This window comes from Hyperolius riggenbachi, chromosome 9, assembly GCF_040937935.1.
Source record: "Hyperolius riggenbachi isolate aHypRig1 chromosome 9, aHypRig1.pri, whole genome shotgun sequence".
Lineage (NCBI taxonomy): Eukaryota > Metazoa > Chordata > Amphibia > Anura > Hyperoliidae > Hyperolius > Hyperolius riggenbachi.
The window spans coordinates 186,987,680-187,002,209 of record NC_090654.1 but is presented as its reverse complement, the minus strand read 5'-3'; the positions used below and the strand labels follow the sequence as shown (position 1 = coordinate 187,002,209).

The window sequence follows — 14,530 nt, the reverse complement described above, 5'->3', positions numbered from 1 at the left end:
CAATAATTATCACAACTAAATGATCTGTGTATTGTTTTTTTCAAGACAAATTAGGCTTTCTGTGGCTGATATTTGTTTTTAGTAATGACCTTATTTTCTGTGCATTTTAAAAGGAAAATATGGAAAAAAGTGAAAAAAATACAATTTATCCACCTTCATACATTATAGCTTTAGTGGAAACAGCTCTATTATACACATTAAACCCACACATTTTATTTGTTTATCTGTCCTGTTTTTACAGTTAATTTGTTTTAATATGTATTAGTAACAAAAATGTATATACCCTACTCTCTTGTTACATCTGTCTGCTCCTGGAATATTTAGTTTACACTTGTTTACTAATAAGCCCTGCCATTGAATTCCCTGGGAGGAGAAGAGGGGTTTGCTGTCAATCCTTTACAACTGTGTAGCATTGTTATCAGCTCAGAGATAAACAAACAGTGTTATCTAGGATTTTGTAGGGAGTAGAGTGCAGAGACTATAGGTGCATACACACGCACTACAAAAGGCTACGACGGGTCCGCCGGACCCTCCCGCTGGCCGGTATTTTAGCCAACAGTAGCATGTGTGTAGCAGATCGGTCAGAAACAGCCTTATCAGTCCGCCAACAGCGCGTACACACGCGCCACTGTCGGCTAAAAGACCGCCCAGCGGGAGGGTCCGGCGGACCCGTCATTGCCTTTTCTAGTGCGTGTGTACGCACCTTTATTTTCAAGTCATCTGGACAGGAAGTGGTTAAGATTAGTTTTTGTATAGGTTGACTGTAGGTGAACTAATGTTTTTAAAGTCCTTTGCTCACATTTTCTGGGTTTACAGAAATGTTTTTTGTTGTTGTTGTTTTTTAAGTGGAATGCTAGCCAAAGATCCCTTATTTTAGTGTTTAATAAAATAGGGGTTACAAGTACATTTTCATTGTTGTCTGGGTTATATTTGGTTTCTCCTCCATTCCTCTCTGTGAGTGGTTCAATGACAACCGAAAGTCAAGTGAAATCTCTCAGTCAGGTTCAGAGATCGCAATAATTACATTATATAGTAGTGTGGTAAAGGAGTGGAACATCTGTAAGTTTTTTTTTTTAATACTGTCTATACCCCTGAGTGACAAGAAAATCTCAAACATGTCTTTTCCCAGTGGGCATCATCTCTTAAGAACAGAAAGTGAGAGAAAAATCTCCCCAATGAAAACCTAAGCAACATTAAAAACCTTCACTGTATAAACATTAGAATATTTAGGTTAGGCTTGGTTCACACATAAAAAGGTGTCCAATCCTGCCCTGTCAGTTTTTGACAGTTGGCATCAGTTTTATATGTATTTCCATGGATGTGTTCATGCATTTCCGGTCTGGTCCAGTCCTATCAGTTTTGTATGTGTTTTTATGGTTGTGTTCACACATAAAGGTTGTACATTTTTGGTCTAGTCAGGTACAACTGATAGAAAACTCATGCAAAACGGACAGGACAGTACTGGACTGGACCGGAAATCTGCAGACTTATGTGTGAACCAGGCCTTAGACCCGGTTCACACTGGCAATCCAGTGGCAAACGGATGTGTGAAAACTGATCTGATTACCGGTCGATCGGATCCATTTTCACTCTCTTACCGTTCAGCTGCTTCTGTTCTGTTTCCCCATATCCTCCCCAGACCTCCATCACCAAAGTGTGAAGAAACATTTAATTTTCTCATTGCCCCCAGTGCAGTGCTTCAGCTTCTGTTTCCATTCCGCTGGGCTCAGTGGTCCGGAAAAATTGCTGCAGAACAAATTTGTGGTCCATTCAGCTTATCGTGCGGAACGGATCCATTTTAACAGACCAATGTGAATGAAACCATAGGTTAACATTGGATCCGTTCTTTTAGGATCCGCGAACGGACCATTTTTTTTCTGCCAGTGTGAACCGGGCCTGACTCAGTGTTCTGAAAACATGTTTTCAAATCTAACTTTATAAAACACTTAATATTAATCTACAGTAATGGTTTTTCCGTTATCCACAGGTATTGACCAAGGACAGATGACGTATGATGGCCAGCATTGGCATGCAACAGAGACCTGCTTTTGTTGTGCCCACTGTAAAAAATCACTGCTTGGACGCCCCTTTCTGCCAAAACAAGGCCAGATATTTTGCTCCAGAGCATGCAGTATGGGTGAGGACCCCAATGGCTCAGATTCCTCAGACTCTGCATTTCAGAATGCCAGGGCAAAGGAGTCACGCCGCAGTGCTAAGATTGGCAAGAATAAAGCCAAACTCGAAGACAACAACATGAATCAGTTACATGTTGCTTCTAACAGACTTTCTACAGATGTCGACCCTCTCTCTCTGCAGATGGATTTGCTAAGCGTGTCAAGCCAAAACCCGAGCTTGAATCGAGATCAACGATGGAGGAGCAGAGATGAACTCTATAATTATGGTAACAAGCTAGAGAGGAGTCAATCTCAGAGTCCTCTGCAGCTTCTCAGCCAATGCAATATACGGACTTCCTATAGTCCAGGACAAGGGGCCGGGGCCCAACCAGACCAGATGTGGGCCAAGCATTTTAGCAACCAAAAAAGGAGCCTATCAATGATGAGTCACAGCGAGAGCTTCTCTCAAGATGCCAGAGAGGATTACTACCAAGGGAGACTACGTCAGCAGGAGAGCTTTAGTGATGCTTCCACACACAGCTTCAATGAAGCACGATCAAGTCTGCGAGTTCCAGAAAACAAAAATTTAAATTCTCAACAGTGTCGAACAAGACATCCAATCAATGCACTTAAATTCACTGAAGGGTTAACCCCAACAGAACAAACTCCCAGAGGTTCTATGGAATCACTTGCCTTGTCCAATAATACAGGTAAGATTTTAACATTATAAATAAACTCATGAATTTCCATTGTTTCCAATGCTTTCCTGAAGTAGAAGGACAAGACAGATCAGATTATACACACTAAAACGAAATAGTTAACAGAGTAAGCTAGACCTTCCACCTGGCTTTCTTAATTATACGCTATACAGATTTCAACCAGACACAGATGCAGTGCTGAGGTTATTTGTTATAAAGTTCCCTCTGCTATGTTATAAATGCTTCATTATTCTTTATCCCTTGGTATAAGTCAACTTAGGCTGTAGAGCATGTCCAGCTATCCTGTTGCCTATGTGAAAATGTCAGATTTTGACTTTGTTGAGCTTTAACTTAATTGAAACGGTGTCCTAGTGTGACTTGACTGCAGACCACTTCTTGGGGGACAAGAGAGAACGTGAGTGGGTGGGGGCAGGAGGAGCATTGTCTGCATTGGCCCAGCAGATCTGCTACAGACAAGAGGTTTAAGGTCACTTCATAGGAGTCTTGCCAAGTATTCTGCCATTCCTCCGAATATTTACTTTTCTTTCTTGCATTCTGGAATTAGAATCTGCTTAAAATATTCTCAGGCCTTCACTGGAGGAATATAAATTGACGAATGATGTTAAGTATGTGTTTCTGTTTGTGTAGTAGACAGTTTCAAGCAGAATTTTTTTTTTTTATCCTGTAGCATGACTTAGCAGAGCTTTTTTTAGTAGAGAATGTCAATGAGACTTCTCTACTGAAATATATGTAGCATTGTTACAACCATTACCATCATACTGCTTGATGCGGTTCAGCGCTATGCAGCCAACAATCCCTTGCTGCTCCTCCACGCCCACTCACATTTTTTCAACATGTACAATTACATCTTCCATCAATAAGCTGCCCAAAATCCATTGAAAGTGAATCAATCGAATATGTTTGAGGTGCAACAGATGTCTGGCAGATTTGATTAGAGTGATTAAATTAGCCAGGGAAATCAATATGTGTATGCCTAGCTTTAAATGTCACTGTAAGAGCCAAATCACACAGGTATAAAAAAAATGGTCAGTTTACTTCTAGTGGATCCTAATGGGTGGAAACAGATCCTGTGTTAATCTATAGGATCCATTCCCATTCTGCATTCCAACGTATCTGTTCAGCTTCTTCCGCTGAACGGATACAAGTTTGGGGAGGCTGCGATATATTTGGATCAACAGAAGTGACGCATTGACCGCTCACTAACGGAACTGGAAGTCCCAGATAAAAAAGCTGATGCCCGATAAAGACTGCTCCCTTTGATGGATCCGTTTTTATATGAATCAGTTTTTCACCCGGCAGTGTGATCGGGCCCTAGAGTATTTCTGAGTGAATATTACAAATACCTGTTTGTGACTGGGCCTCTTTAAACTGACAGATAAATAGAATAATTAAAAGAAAAACAGGTTGATGACTTAATTAATATGCAGAGGCTATTCAGTGTACAAGATACAGAGGCGCCAAAAGAATAAAAGGTAATTAAATGAACTTAAAAAACCAACTGGTTAAACAGAGGAGGCAGCGGTGGTCTTACCCCCTCCAAACAGACACAGGCAAGGACTGCGATTCAGACAGTCAACAATTTATTCGGAACTCCAAAAAACAATGCAACGCGTTTCACGAGCCATACATCCCGCTTCCTCAGGCAAAATACAGTAGGAGTCACAGCTGCAGAAAATACACAAACAGACAACCAGAGGCATAAAATCGTCAAAGTGCTGATATGAATACGTAAATTTACATTTTGCATTACATTTTAGTGACAAGTTGTGCGCGGGTTATAAATATTAGTTTCAGACTGATAGTAGTCTCATAGGTATGCTTGACAGCTATAGAATGGGTAGGGGGAATGTTAAAGGTGCATTGTGCTAAACAGAGTAAGACCAATGATAAATACAAACAAATATGCAAATACATAAAGTAAAAAATTGGCTGGGTTTGCTGCCGGTTGTTGTGGACATCATACAGAACAACAGTGAATGGTGGGTGAAATTGGGAGAAAGGGTTGACATGGTCTAGAGGAGGAGGAGGAACAGAGGGTGTTGGAATGGCTAAAAAACAGGTGGGGTGTTTTTGGCAGCAAGTAAACAAGAGTATAAGGAGAAGGCAGACTTACCATCTGTATTATATCAGCGAGCTCGGCGCCTCTGTAATGCCAGAGGACACTATTTATACCTATTTAGGGGAATTTTCAGAGTTTCCTTTATTTTCAAAACACAATTCCTGGACAGCAGAGTCACAGTCCAGCTACCAGAATAGCTACCAGAACAGCTACCAGAACAGCATGCATGTGGGTGGGTAGGAAGGCTGGCTGGCAGCTTTTTTTATAGGTCCATTCCTGGGAATTCTTTTGAAAAGTATAAAGGAAACTTTAAAAATCCCCAAGAAGTTCAGTCATCAGATTAATACCTACCTACTCTAAGTGACAGCTACATAGAAAAAATGTCATTTAGAGTGCACTTTACTGTGGAACAAAAATACATCTTATATGTATGTAGGCTTATGTATTTTTGACAATTTATTTGATTGTGGTACATTCATTTTAAAGTGCACCCAAGCCAAAGCTCATGTACAAAATCACATACTTACCTAAGACGGAATGCCTCAGGATCCTAATGAGGCTTCCCTCACCGTCCTCTGATCCCCGTCACCTAGCATGGAACCTCCACTGCCAAGGGCTTGCCGGTAATCTGATCGGCTACGCTTCTCTTCAAGCATGAGCATGGCGGTATTGCACTTGCGCATGTATGACTGCGCCTGCACACTAAGCCGGAGCCGCTTGTGCACGAGCAGTACTATGCAACTGTGCAGGTGTAACCATGCTCGCTTATTCCAGAAAAGGAGTGCAGCCCTGATCAGCTGGAGGGTCGGTGAGCAGCAATGGGGGACCAGGTGACAGCGAGGGAAGGTTCATTAGGACAGAGTTCCCCAACCCTGTCCTCAAGGCCCACCCTCAGTGCATGTTTTGCAGGAAACCACTCACAATCACGGGTGCAGTAATGTTCGAATAGTGGAGTAGTGTTGCAGCAGAGCTGATTAACTACCTCTGTGGATTTATACAAAACCTGCAGTATTGGTGAGCCTTGAGGACAGGGTTGGGGAACACTGCATTAGGATCCAGAGGCTTTTCTCTGGTAAGTATGTGCTTCTGAAAGTATGTGCTTTAATCTAAAAGTCCATTCATAATTACGGGTTAGTGTGTGTGTGTGTGTGTGTGTGTGTGTGTGTGTGTGTGTGTGTGTGTGTGTGTGTGTGTGTGTGTGTGTGTGTGTGTGTGTGTCCCGACAGAATGCTTGACATGTTGTTATCTACAACAAAGGAGTACTAGACAAACACTTTACGCAAATAGCTTCTTTCATAAAGGGGTTCATGCTGTGATAATGTTTAGAAACAAGAAACTAGATGATGTTTCTTCACTTACTTTTTAAGTTTAAATGACATGGTGGAAATGCATAGACATTTATGTGTACAGGTAATTCAGTTAGTGAAAGCCACAGAAAGTGTGGTCTAACACTCATTTTTCAAATGGTTCGACATTCCCATCTGATTGATCATCTTTCTGGATATTGACCTCCTGAAATATTGTTCGCAGATCCCCTCTTCCGTAAACAACAGCCCTCCTATGCTGCTAAGGAATTATTAGATTGTCCTCATTTGCAATTTTTTGAACTTCAGCACACTAGACTGCATAGATCAAGTTAGTTTAGCTGTATTTGGGTGATGGATCCTCAGAATGTACAAAGGTCTGTCTCTGTGTATTGCAGAGTATAAAGACACAGGGATGCTATGGTTGTTAATTATATTTTTATCCATAAAACGTATGCTTAGTAAAAGCTTGTGCTTCACATATTTTCATTTTGACTTAGAAGTCATCCATACGTTTGACTCAATATTTAGATTTGGATTCCTTGATTATGTTAAAACTTCTTGATTTTTCCTCCTTTATACAGTTATTGTCCATCGAGTTCAACCAGAACCTCAAAGCTTTAGGGAGACCACACTTACTGTTGCTTGGAATAAGTGAATTATGTACATGCTTTTTTCTTGGGAAACAATAGTGATCCCATAGGACAGCCATGTTTTTGTAGACATTATTCTTTGGTTGCAACAAGGTGATACCCAGTTTTTAACAGTTCTATATAGTCTCAGTTGCCCTCGTAGTAAGCAGATGTGTGAAGGTGAATGTGACATCAAGGGAGAACAAAACTCCTCGGTCTCCATTATTATTCCACTGACCTTCTTGACAGTTCATTTGAGATTGAATGTGAGGCACTGTGTTTTCAATCAAAGGTGTTAAGATGGTAGCCAGATATGTGGAAGTGTTGATACTGCTGGCAATAGGTGTGTGTGGGAACCCTTCCTTATGTATTTCTGGGCATCTCTATAAGCATCTATATAAGCTATATAGATAGGGACTGGGAAGTAAGATTTAGTGGACAGATCTGAGTTTTTGCAGCAAGTAAGCTGTCACTTTTTTCTTGGAATCCCTCACGGGATCCTTGGTTATTTATATTCGCTGGAGTCACTAAGCTGTGATGAGCTTGAAGTGATACTTGTGTTTGGTTTCAAAAAGCACCTCCCCATTAACAATATGGTGACATTTGGGTCACTGTTGAGCAGTATTAGAGCTTTTCTTTTACACAAAGGGTGCAGGCTGGTGTTGTACTTTATTTTCTGGTTGAACTCGATGGACATATTTTTCCAACCCAAATAACTATGTAACTATGTAACAAAGTTCAGTTTAAGGTAGGCGCTTTAGCATTTACCTAGGACCGCTGATACTTTCACATGGATTTGTTCAGACCCGTTGCCTGTTATGTGGTTGTTATAGATGGCTTACTAATTGGCTGTGGTTAAAGTAACCATGATGTGTAAAACAAAAGATACTTACTTCAGTAGTGGGAAGCCTCCGCATTGTTTAGACTCCAGAGGCTTCCTGGATCCTCCTACAGCTCATGGTTCCAGTGCAGGGTCCCTCTATAACCATTCAACTTGGCGAGTTCAATAGGTTTCTTCTGGCTGCAAGCAAAGCCATGGACTAATGCATCCGGACTAGGCATGCGCAAGTAAGGCCCATGCATGCCCCAGTAAAGGGAAGTGCTCTACTGGTCATGTTCAGATTGCGCTCATGCTTGACCAGTGCAGAAGCCCTCATCCACAACTGTGCTCACAGCCGGAAGATAAAGAGGGACCCGGAGCTTTAACCACTTGAGGACCGCCCCCAGCCGATGGGCGGCGGCAAAGACCGGGCCCAAACGACCGCAATACGCCCATCGGCGGGGGCGGCTGCGGGAGTGTCTGTGCGGCGATCGCGTCATTCGTGACGCGATCAGCCGCCGGGGACTGGCTCCGCCCACCGTTCGTTGTAACCCGCCGGCCGTTCGGAAGCGCCGGCGGGTTACTAGCACCCGGATCGCCGCATGTAACAAGTATAATAGGCTTTGTAATGTATACAAAGCCTATTATACTGGCTGCCTCCTGCCCTGGTGGTCCCAGTGTCCGAGGGACCACCAGGGCAGGCTGCAGCCACCCTAGTCTGCACCCAAGCACACTGATTTCCCCCTCCCCTGCCCCCTGATCGCCCACAGCACCCCTCAGACCCCCCCCTGCCCACCCCCCAGACCACTGTTTGCACCCAGTCACCCCCCTAATCACCCATCAATCACTCCCTGTCACTATCTGTCAACGCTATTTTATTTTTAAGTCCCTAATCTGCCCCCTACTCCCTCCTGATCACCCCCCCACCCCTCAGATTCTCCCCAGACCCCCCCCCCCCCAGACCCCCCCCCCCCCCGTGTACTGTATGCATCTATCCCCCCTGATCACCTGTCAATCACCTGTCAATCACCTGTCAATCACCCGTCAATCACCCGTCAATCACCCCCTGTCACTGCCACCCATCAATCAGCCCCTAACCTGCCCCTTGCGGGCAATCTGATCACCCACCCACACCAATAGATCGCCCGCAGATCCGACATCAGATCACCTCCCAAATCCATTGTTTACATCTCTTATCTCCTCTAAACACCCACTAATTACCCATCAATCACCCCCTATCACCACCTGTCACTGTTACCCATCAGATTAGACCCTAATCTGCCCCTTGCGGGCACCCAATCACCCGCCCACACGCTCAGATTGCCCTCAGACCCCCCCTTATCAATTCGCCCGTGCAATATTTACATCTGTTATTCCCTGTAATAACCCACTGATCACCTGTCAATCACCCATCAATCACCCCCTGTCACTGCCACCCATCAATCACCCCCTGTCACTGCCACCCATCAATCAGCCCCTAACCTGCCCCTTGCGGGCAATCTGATCACCCACCCACACCAATAGATCGCCCGCAGATCCGACATCAGATCACCTCCCAAATCCATTGTTTACATCTCTTATCTCCTCTAAACACCCACTAATTACCCATCAATCACCCCCTATCACCACCTGTCACTGTTACCCATCAGATTAGACCCTAATCTGCCCCTTGCGGGCACCCAATCACCCGCCCACACGCTCAGATTGCCCTCAGACCCCCCCTTATCAATTCGCCCGTGCAATATTTACATCTGTTATTCCCTGTAATAACCCACTGATCACCTGTCAATCACCCATCAATCACCCCCTGTCACTGCCACCCATCAATCACCCCCTGTCACTGCCACCCATCAAACAGCCCCTAACCTGCCCCTTGCGGGCAATCTGATCACCCACCCACACCAATAGATCGCCCGCAGATCTTCTCTCCTCTAAACACCCACTAATTACCCATCAATCACCCCCTATCACCACCTGTCACTGTTACCCATCAGATTAGACCCTAATCTGCCCCTTGTGGGCACCCAATCACCCGCCCACACCTCAGAACGCCCTCAGACCCCAGCCCTGATCACCTCGCCAGTGCATTGCTTGCATCTATTTCCCCCCTCTAATCACACCTTGAGACACCCATCAATCACCTCCTGTCACCCCCTAGCACACCTACCCATCAGATCAGGCCCTAATTTGCCCCGTGTGGGCTCCTGATCACTCGGCCAAACCCTCAGATCCCCCTCAGACCCCCTTCCGATCACGTCCCCAGTGCATTTATTGCATCTATTTTCCCCTCTAACCGCCCCCTGAGACACCCATCAATCACCTCCTGTCACCCCCCTAGCACTCCTATCCATCAGATCAGGCCCAATACATCCTGTCATCTAAGAGGCCACCCTGCTTATGACCGCTTCCACAAAATTTGCCCCCTCATAGACCACCTGTCATCAAAATTTGCAGATGCTTATACCCCTGAACAGTCATTTTGAGAAATTTGGTTTCCAGACTACTCACAGTTTTGGGCCCGTAAAATGCCAGGGCAGTATAGGAACCCCACAAGTGACCCCATTTTAGAAAGAAGACACCCCAAGGTATTCTGTTAGGTGTATGATGAGTTCATAGAATATTTTATTTTTTGTCAAAAGTTAGAGGAAATTGGATTTTTATTGTTTTTTTCACAAAGTGTCATTTTTCACTAACTTGTGACAAAAAATAAAATCTTCTATGAACTCACCATACCCCTAACGGAATACCTTGGGGTGTCTTCTTTCTAAAATGGGGTCACTTGTGGGGTTCCTATACTGCCCTGGCATTTTAGGGGCCCTAAACCGTGAGGAGTAGTCTAGAATCCAAATGCCTCAAAATGACCTGTGAATAGGACGTTAGGCCCCTTAGCGCACCTAGGTTGCAAAAAAGTGTCACACATGTGGTATCGCCGTACTCAGAAGAAGTAGTATAATGTGTTTTGCGGTGTATTTTTATACATACCCATGCTGGGTGGGAGAAATCTCTCTGTAAATGGACAATTGTGTGTAAAACAAATCAAATAATTGTCATTTACAGAGATATTTCTCCCACCCAGCATCTGTATGTGTAAAAATACACCCCAAAACACATTATACTACTTCTCCTGAGTACGGCGGTACCACATGTGTGGCACTTTTTTGCACCCTAAGTGCGCTAAGGGGCCCAAAGTCCAATGAGTACCTTTAGGATTTCACAGGTCATTTTGCGACATTTGGTTTCAAGACTACTCCTCACGGTTTAGGGCCCCTAAAATGCCAGGGCAGTATAGGAACCCCACAAATGACCCCATTTTAGAAAGAAGACACCCCAAGGTATTCCGTTAGGAGTATGGTGAGTTCATAGAAGATTTTATTTTTTGTCACAAGTTAGCGGAAAATGACACTTTGTGAAAAAAAACAATTAACATCAATTTCCGCTAACTTGTGACAAAAAAAAAAAATCTTCTATGAACTCACCATACTCCTAATGGAATACCTTGGGGTGTCTTCTTTCTAAAATGGGGTAATTTGTGGGGTTCCTATACTGTCCTGGCATTTTAGGGGCCCTAAACCGTGAGGAGTAGTCTTGAAACGAAATTTCTCAAAATGACCTGTGAAATCCTAAAGGTACTCATTGGACTTTGGGCCCCTTAGCGCAGTTAGGGTGCAAAAAAGTGCCACACATGTGGTATTGCCGTACTCAGGAGAAGTAGTATAATGTGTTTTGGGGTGTATTTTTCCACATACCCATGCTGAGTGGGAGAAATATCTCTATAAATAGACAATTGTGTGTAAAAAAAATAAAAAAATTGTCATTTACGGAGATATTTCTCCCACCCAGCATGGGTATGTGTAAAAATACACCCCAAAACACATTATACTACTTTTCCTGAGTACGGCAATACCACATGTGTGGCACTTTTTTGCAGCCTAACTGCGCTAAGGGGCCCAAAGTCCAATGAGCATCTTTAGGCTTTACAGGGGTGCTTACAATTAGGCACCCCCCAAAATGCCAGGACAGTGAACACACCCCACAAATGACCCCATTTTGGAAAGTAGACACTTCAAGGTATTCAGAGAGGAGCATAGTGAGTCCGTGGCAGATTTCATTTTTTTTTTGTCGCAAGTTAGAAGAAATGGAAACTTTTTTTTTTGTTGTTGTTGTCACAAAGTGTCATTTTCCGCTAACTTGTGACAAAAAATAAAATCTTCTATGAACTCACCATGCCTCTCACTGAATACTTTGGGATGTCTTCTTTCCAAAATGGGGTCATTTGGGGGGTATTTGGACTATCCTGGAATTTTAGCCCCTCATGAAACCTGACAGGTGCGCAGAAAAGTCAGAGATGCTTGAAAATGGGAAAATTCACTTTTGGCACCATAGTTTGTAAACGCTATAACTTTTACCCAATCCAATAAATATACACTGAATGGTTTTTTTTTTATCAAAGACATGTAGCAGAATAACTTTCGCGCTCAAATGTATAGGAAATTTTACTTTATTTGAAAAATGTCAGCACAGAAAGTTAAAAAAGTCATTTTTTTGACAAAATTCATGTCTTTTTTGATGAATATAATAAAAAGTAAAACTCGCAGCAGCAATCAAATAGCATCAAAAGAAAGCTGTATTAGTGACAAGAAAAGGAGGTAAAATTCATTTAGGTGGTAGGTTGTATGACCGAGCATTAAACCGTGAAAGCTGCAGTGGTCTGAATGGAGAAAAAGGCTCTGGTCCTTAAAGGGGAACTGAAGAGAGAGGTATATGGAGGCTGTCATGTTTATTTCCTTTTAGACAATACCAGTTGCCTGGCAGCCCTGCTGATCCTCTGCCTCTAATACTATTAGCCATAGCCCCTGAACAAGCATGCAGCAGATCAGGTGTTTCAGTGGTTCAGACTTATAAGTCTGATCTGACAAGACTAGCTGCATGCTTGTTTCTGGTTTTAATCAGATACCACTGCAGAGAAATAGACCAGCAGGGCTGCCAGGCAACTGGTATTGATTAAAAGGAAATAAACAGGACAGCCTCCATATAACTCTCTCTTCAGTTCCCCTTTAAGGGGCGAAAAGACTGTGGTCCTGAAGTGGTTAACAGTGGGTTAAAGGATAATTTAGGAAGCCTCTTAATTATCTAGAGGCTTTTCACTACTGAGATAATTATCTAATGTCCATCTCTGACAGGTTCTTTGCACACTGGTGTATTTCATTACCTTTTTTATTGTCTTGGTTCCAGCTTTGCTCTACCATTAGTTTTTTTTTTCTTTTTTTCGACCACAGTGGTAAGATATGGAACTTATTTATTCTAGAGTTTAGAGATTTCTTCTTCATCCCATTTGAACTAAAGAACTTCCTTGCAGTAATGGCACAAAAAGGTGTGCAATTGCAGCTGAACCTTCGTGTGTCCTTATAGCAGGATTGCTATGGCTTTTCAACATACCAGTGTTCAACAACAGCACAATTACAGTTACTGTATACAGTATATTTAATTCTGATGTTAACTGATGGCTGATATTTTCGCTTTACCACGTACTGAGAAGATAATTTTTTTATCTTTTAAATTTGTGTCTGAGTTGCATTCTGACGTTGTCTGGATGGGCTTAATTACCTGCCAATCCCTTGGCAAGGCGTAATTATCACTTCAAGTGCAGGTGTCTCCTTTTACCGATTTTAAACAGTCTGTTAGAACTGGGATTTTTGCCACGCTTGTTTACCGTACGGCGCCATATTGCAGTTTTCACTTCTGTCACAGAGATGTGCCAGGTTCAGCTAAAGTGCACTGACGACAGTGTTTTCCAACAGAACTTTATGAAATTGGTATTAGAAACAGCTATTTAATATACAAGCTTGGTTCTTTGTTACAGAAGCTTGTTCACACCACAAATTCAATCATTTATACGTGTTTGGCATACAGTGAAATGCATTACATTTCAATGAACTGACTTGAATGAAGAAAAGGCTCATTTTATGATGTCACTGCATCATGGCTGTGCTGAATGCAGCCAAATGCAGGAAAATGGAACCAATGTAAAAGTTTTGGACATTGTTTGACCAGTCTGCATTTAAGTGGAGTAACTAGCAGTTATATCACCTTAGCAACCACTGGTCAAAAAATACTACAGAATCACATGCAGATGTGGACTGTGTTGCCAAGGCACCTAAAATGCTCCACCTGGCACCGATTTTTAAGTTTCTCTCTATTTGTTGTCAGTTGAGCTGGCTCCTGATTAGACAAACTGGCTCCCAAATTATACAGGAATATGTCCACTCCTGTGGCTTAAATATAGTGACAGTTACCCAAGCAGCCAATCAGATTTTAGTTTACAAAACTGGCTTCTTATAGATTACAGCACTTAACACATCATTGTTGTGCTGCACTGATTTCCTTATAACCTGTCAGAAACTAGTTCTCCTCCTCAGAAGGAATCAGAAGATTGGGAATGACTGAATCGCTCTGGGATAGGATAGGCAGTGCAGAGAGAGTGACATTCTCAGGGGCACTGCTTTTGCTGAGGGATAAGGAGAGTGGTGTTTGCAGAGACACCAGGGATTCTTTTGAGTCTGACATGGGAGGAGTCAGTCTCCCCTAGCCTTGGTCCTGCATGATCGGTCGTATTATTGTGTATTGTGCGTGTCCTGCTGGACGTGGGCTTATGCCTGTGGTTGGGGGTATGGACCTGTGTGAGCAGTGCAGCGTTACGTTTTGTGTGCACATGCACAGAATCTGGCATTTACGCACGTGCTGCATAAGAGGTTACTTTTATTATTGTTATTATTGCTGTACAAAGTAGGAAAACAAACAAGGGGTACATAACGATACAGACAATTATATACATCAAATATGGACACCAGTACAAAATACAGAACTGGTAATTACAAAGACAGA

At 43.0% G+C, this 14,530-nt stretch overlaps 1 protein-coding gene across 5 annotated transcripts in view; it reads left to right on the top strand.

The window, feature by feature from the left end:
• The window catches only part of PRICKLE2 (prickle planar cell polarity protein 2), a 500,639-nt gene that overhangs the window by 439,553 nt on the left and 46,556 nt on the right, over nucleotides 1-14,530 (top strand). For all 5 annotated transcript variants that reach the window (XM_068253797.1, XM_068253798.1, XM_068253799.1 and 2 more), the window contains one exon: nucleotides 1,988-2,824. In XM_068253797.1, the coding sequence (XP_068109898.1) occupies nucleotides 1,988-2,824 (837 nt within the window). The remainder of the gene's footprint in view (nucleotides 1-1,987; nucleotides 2,825-14,530) is intronic.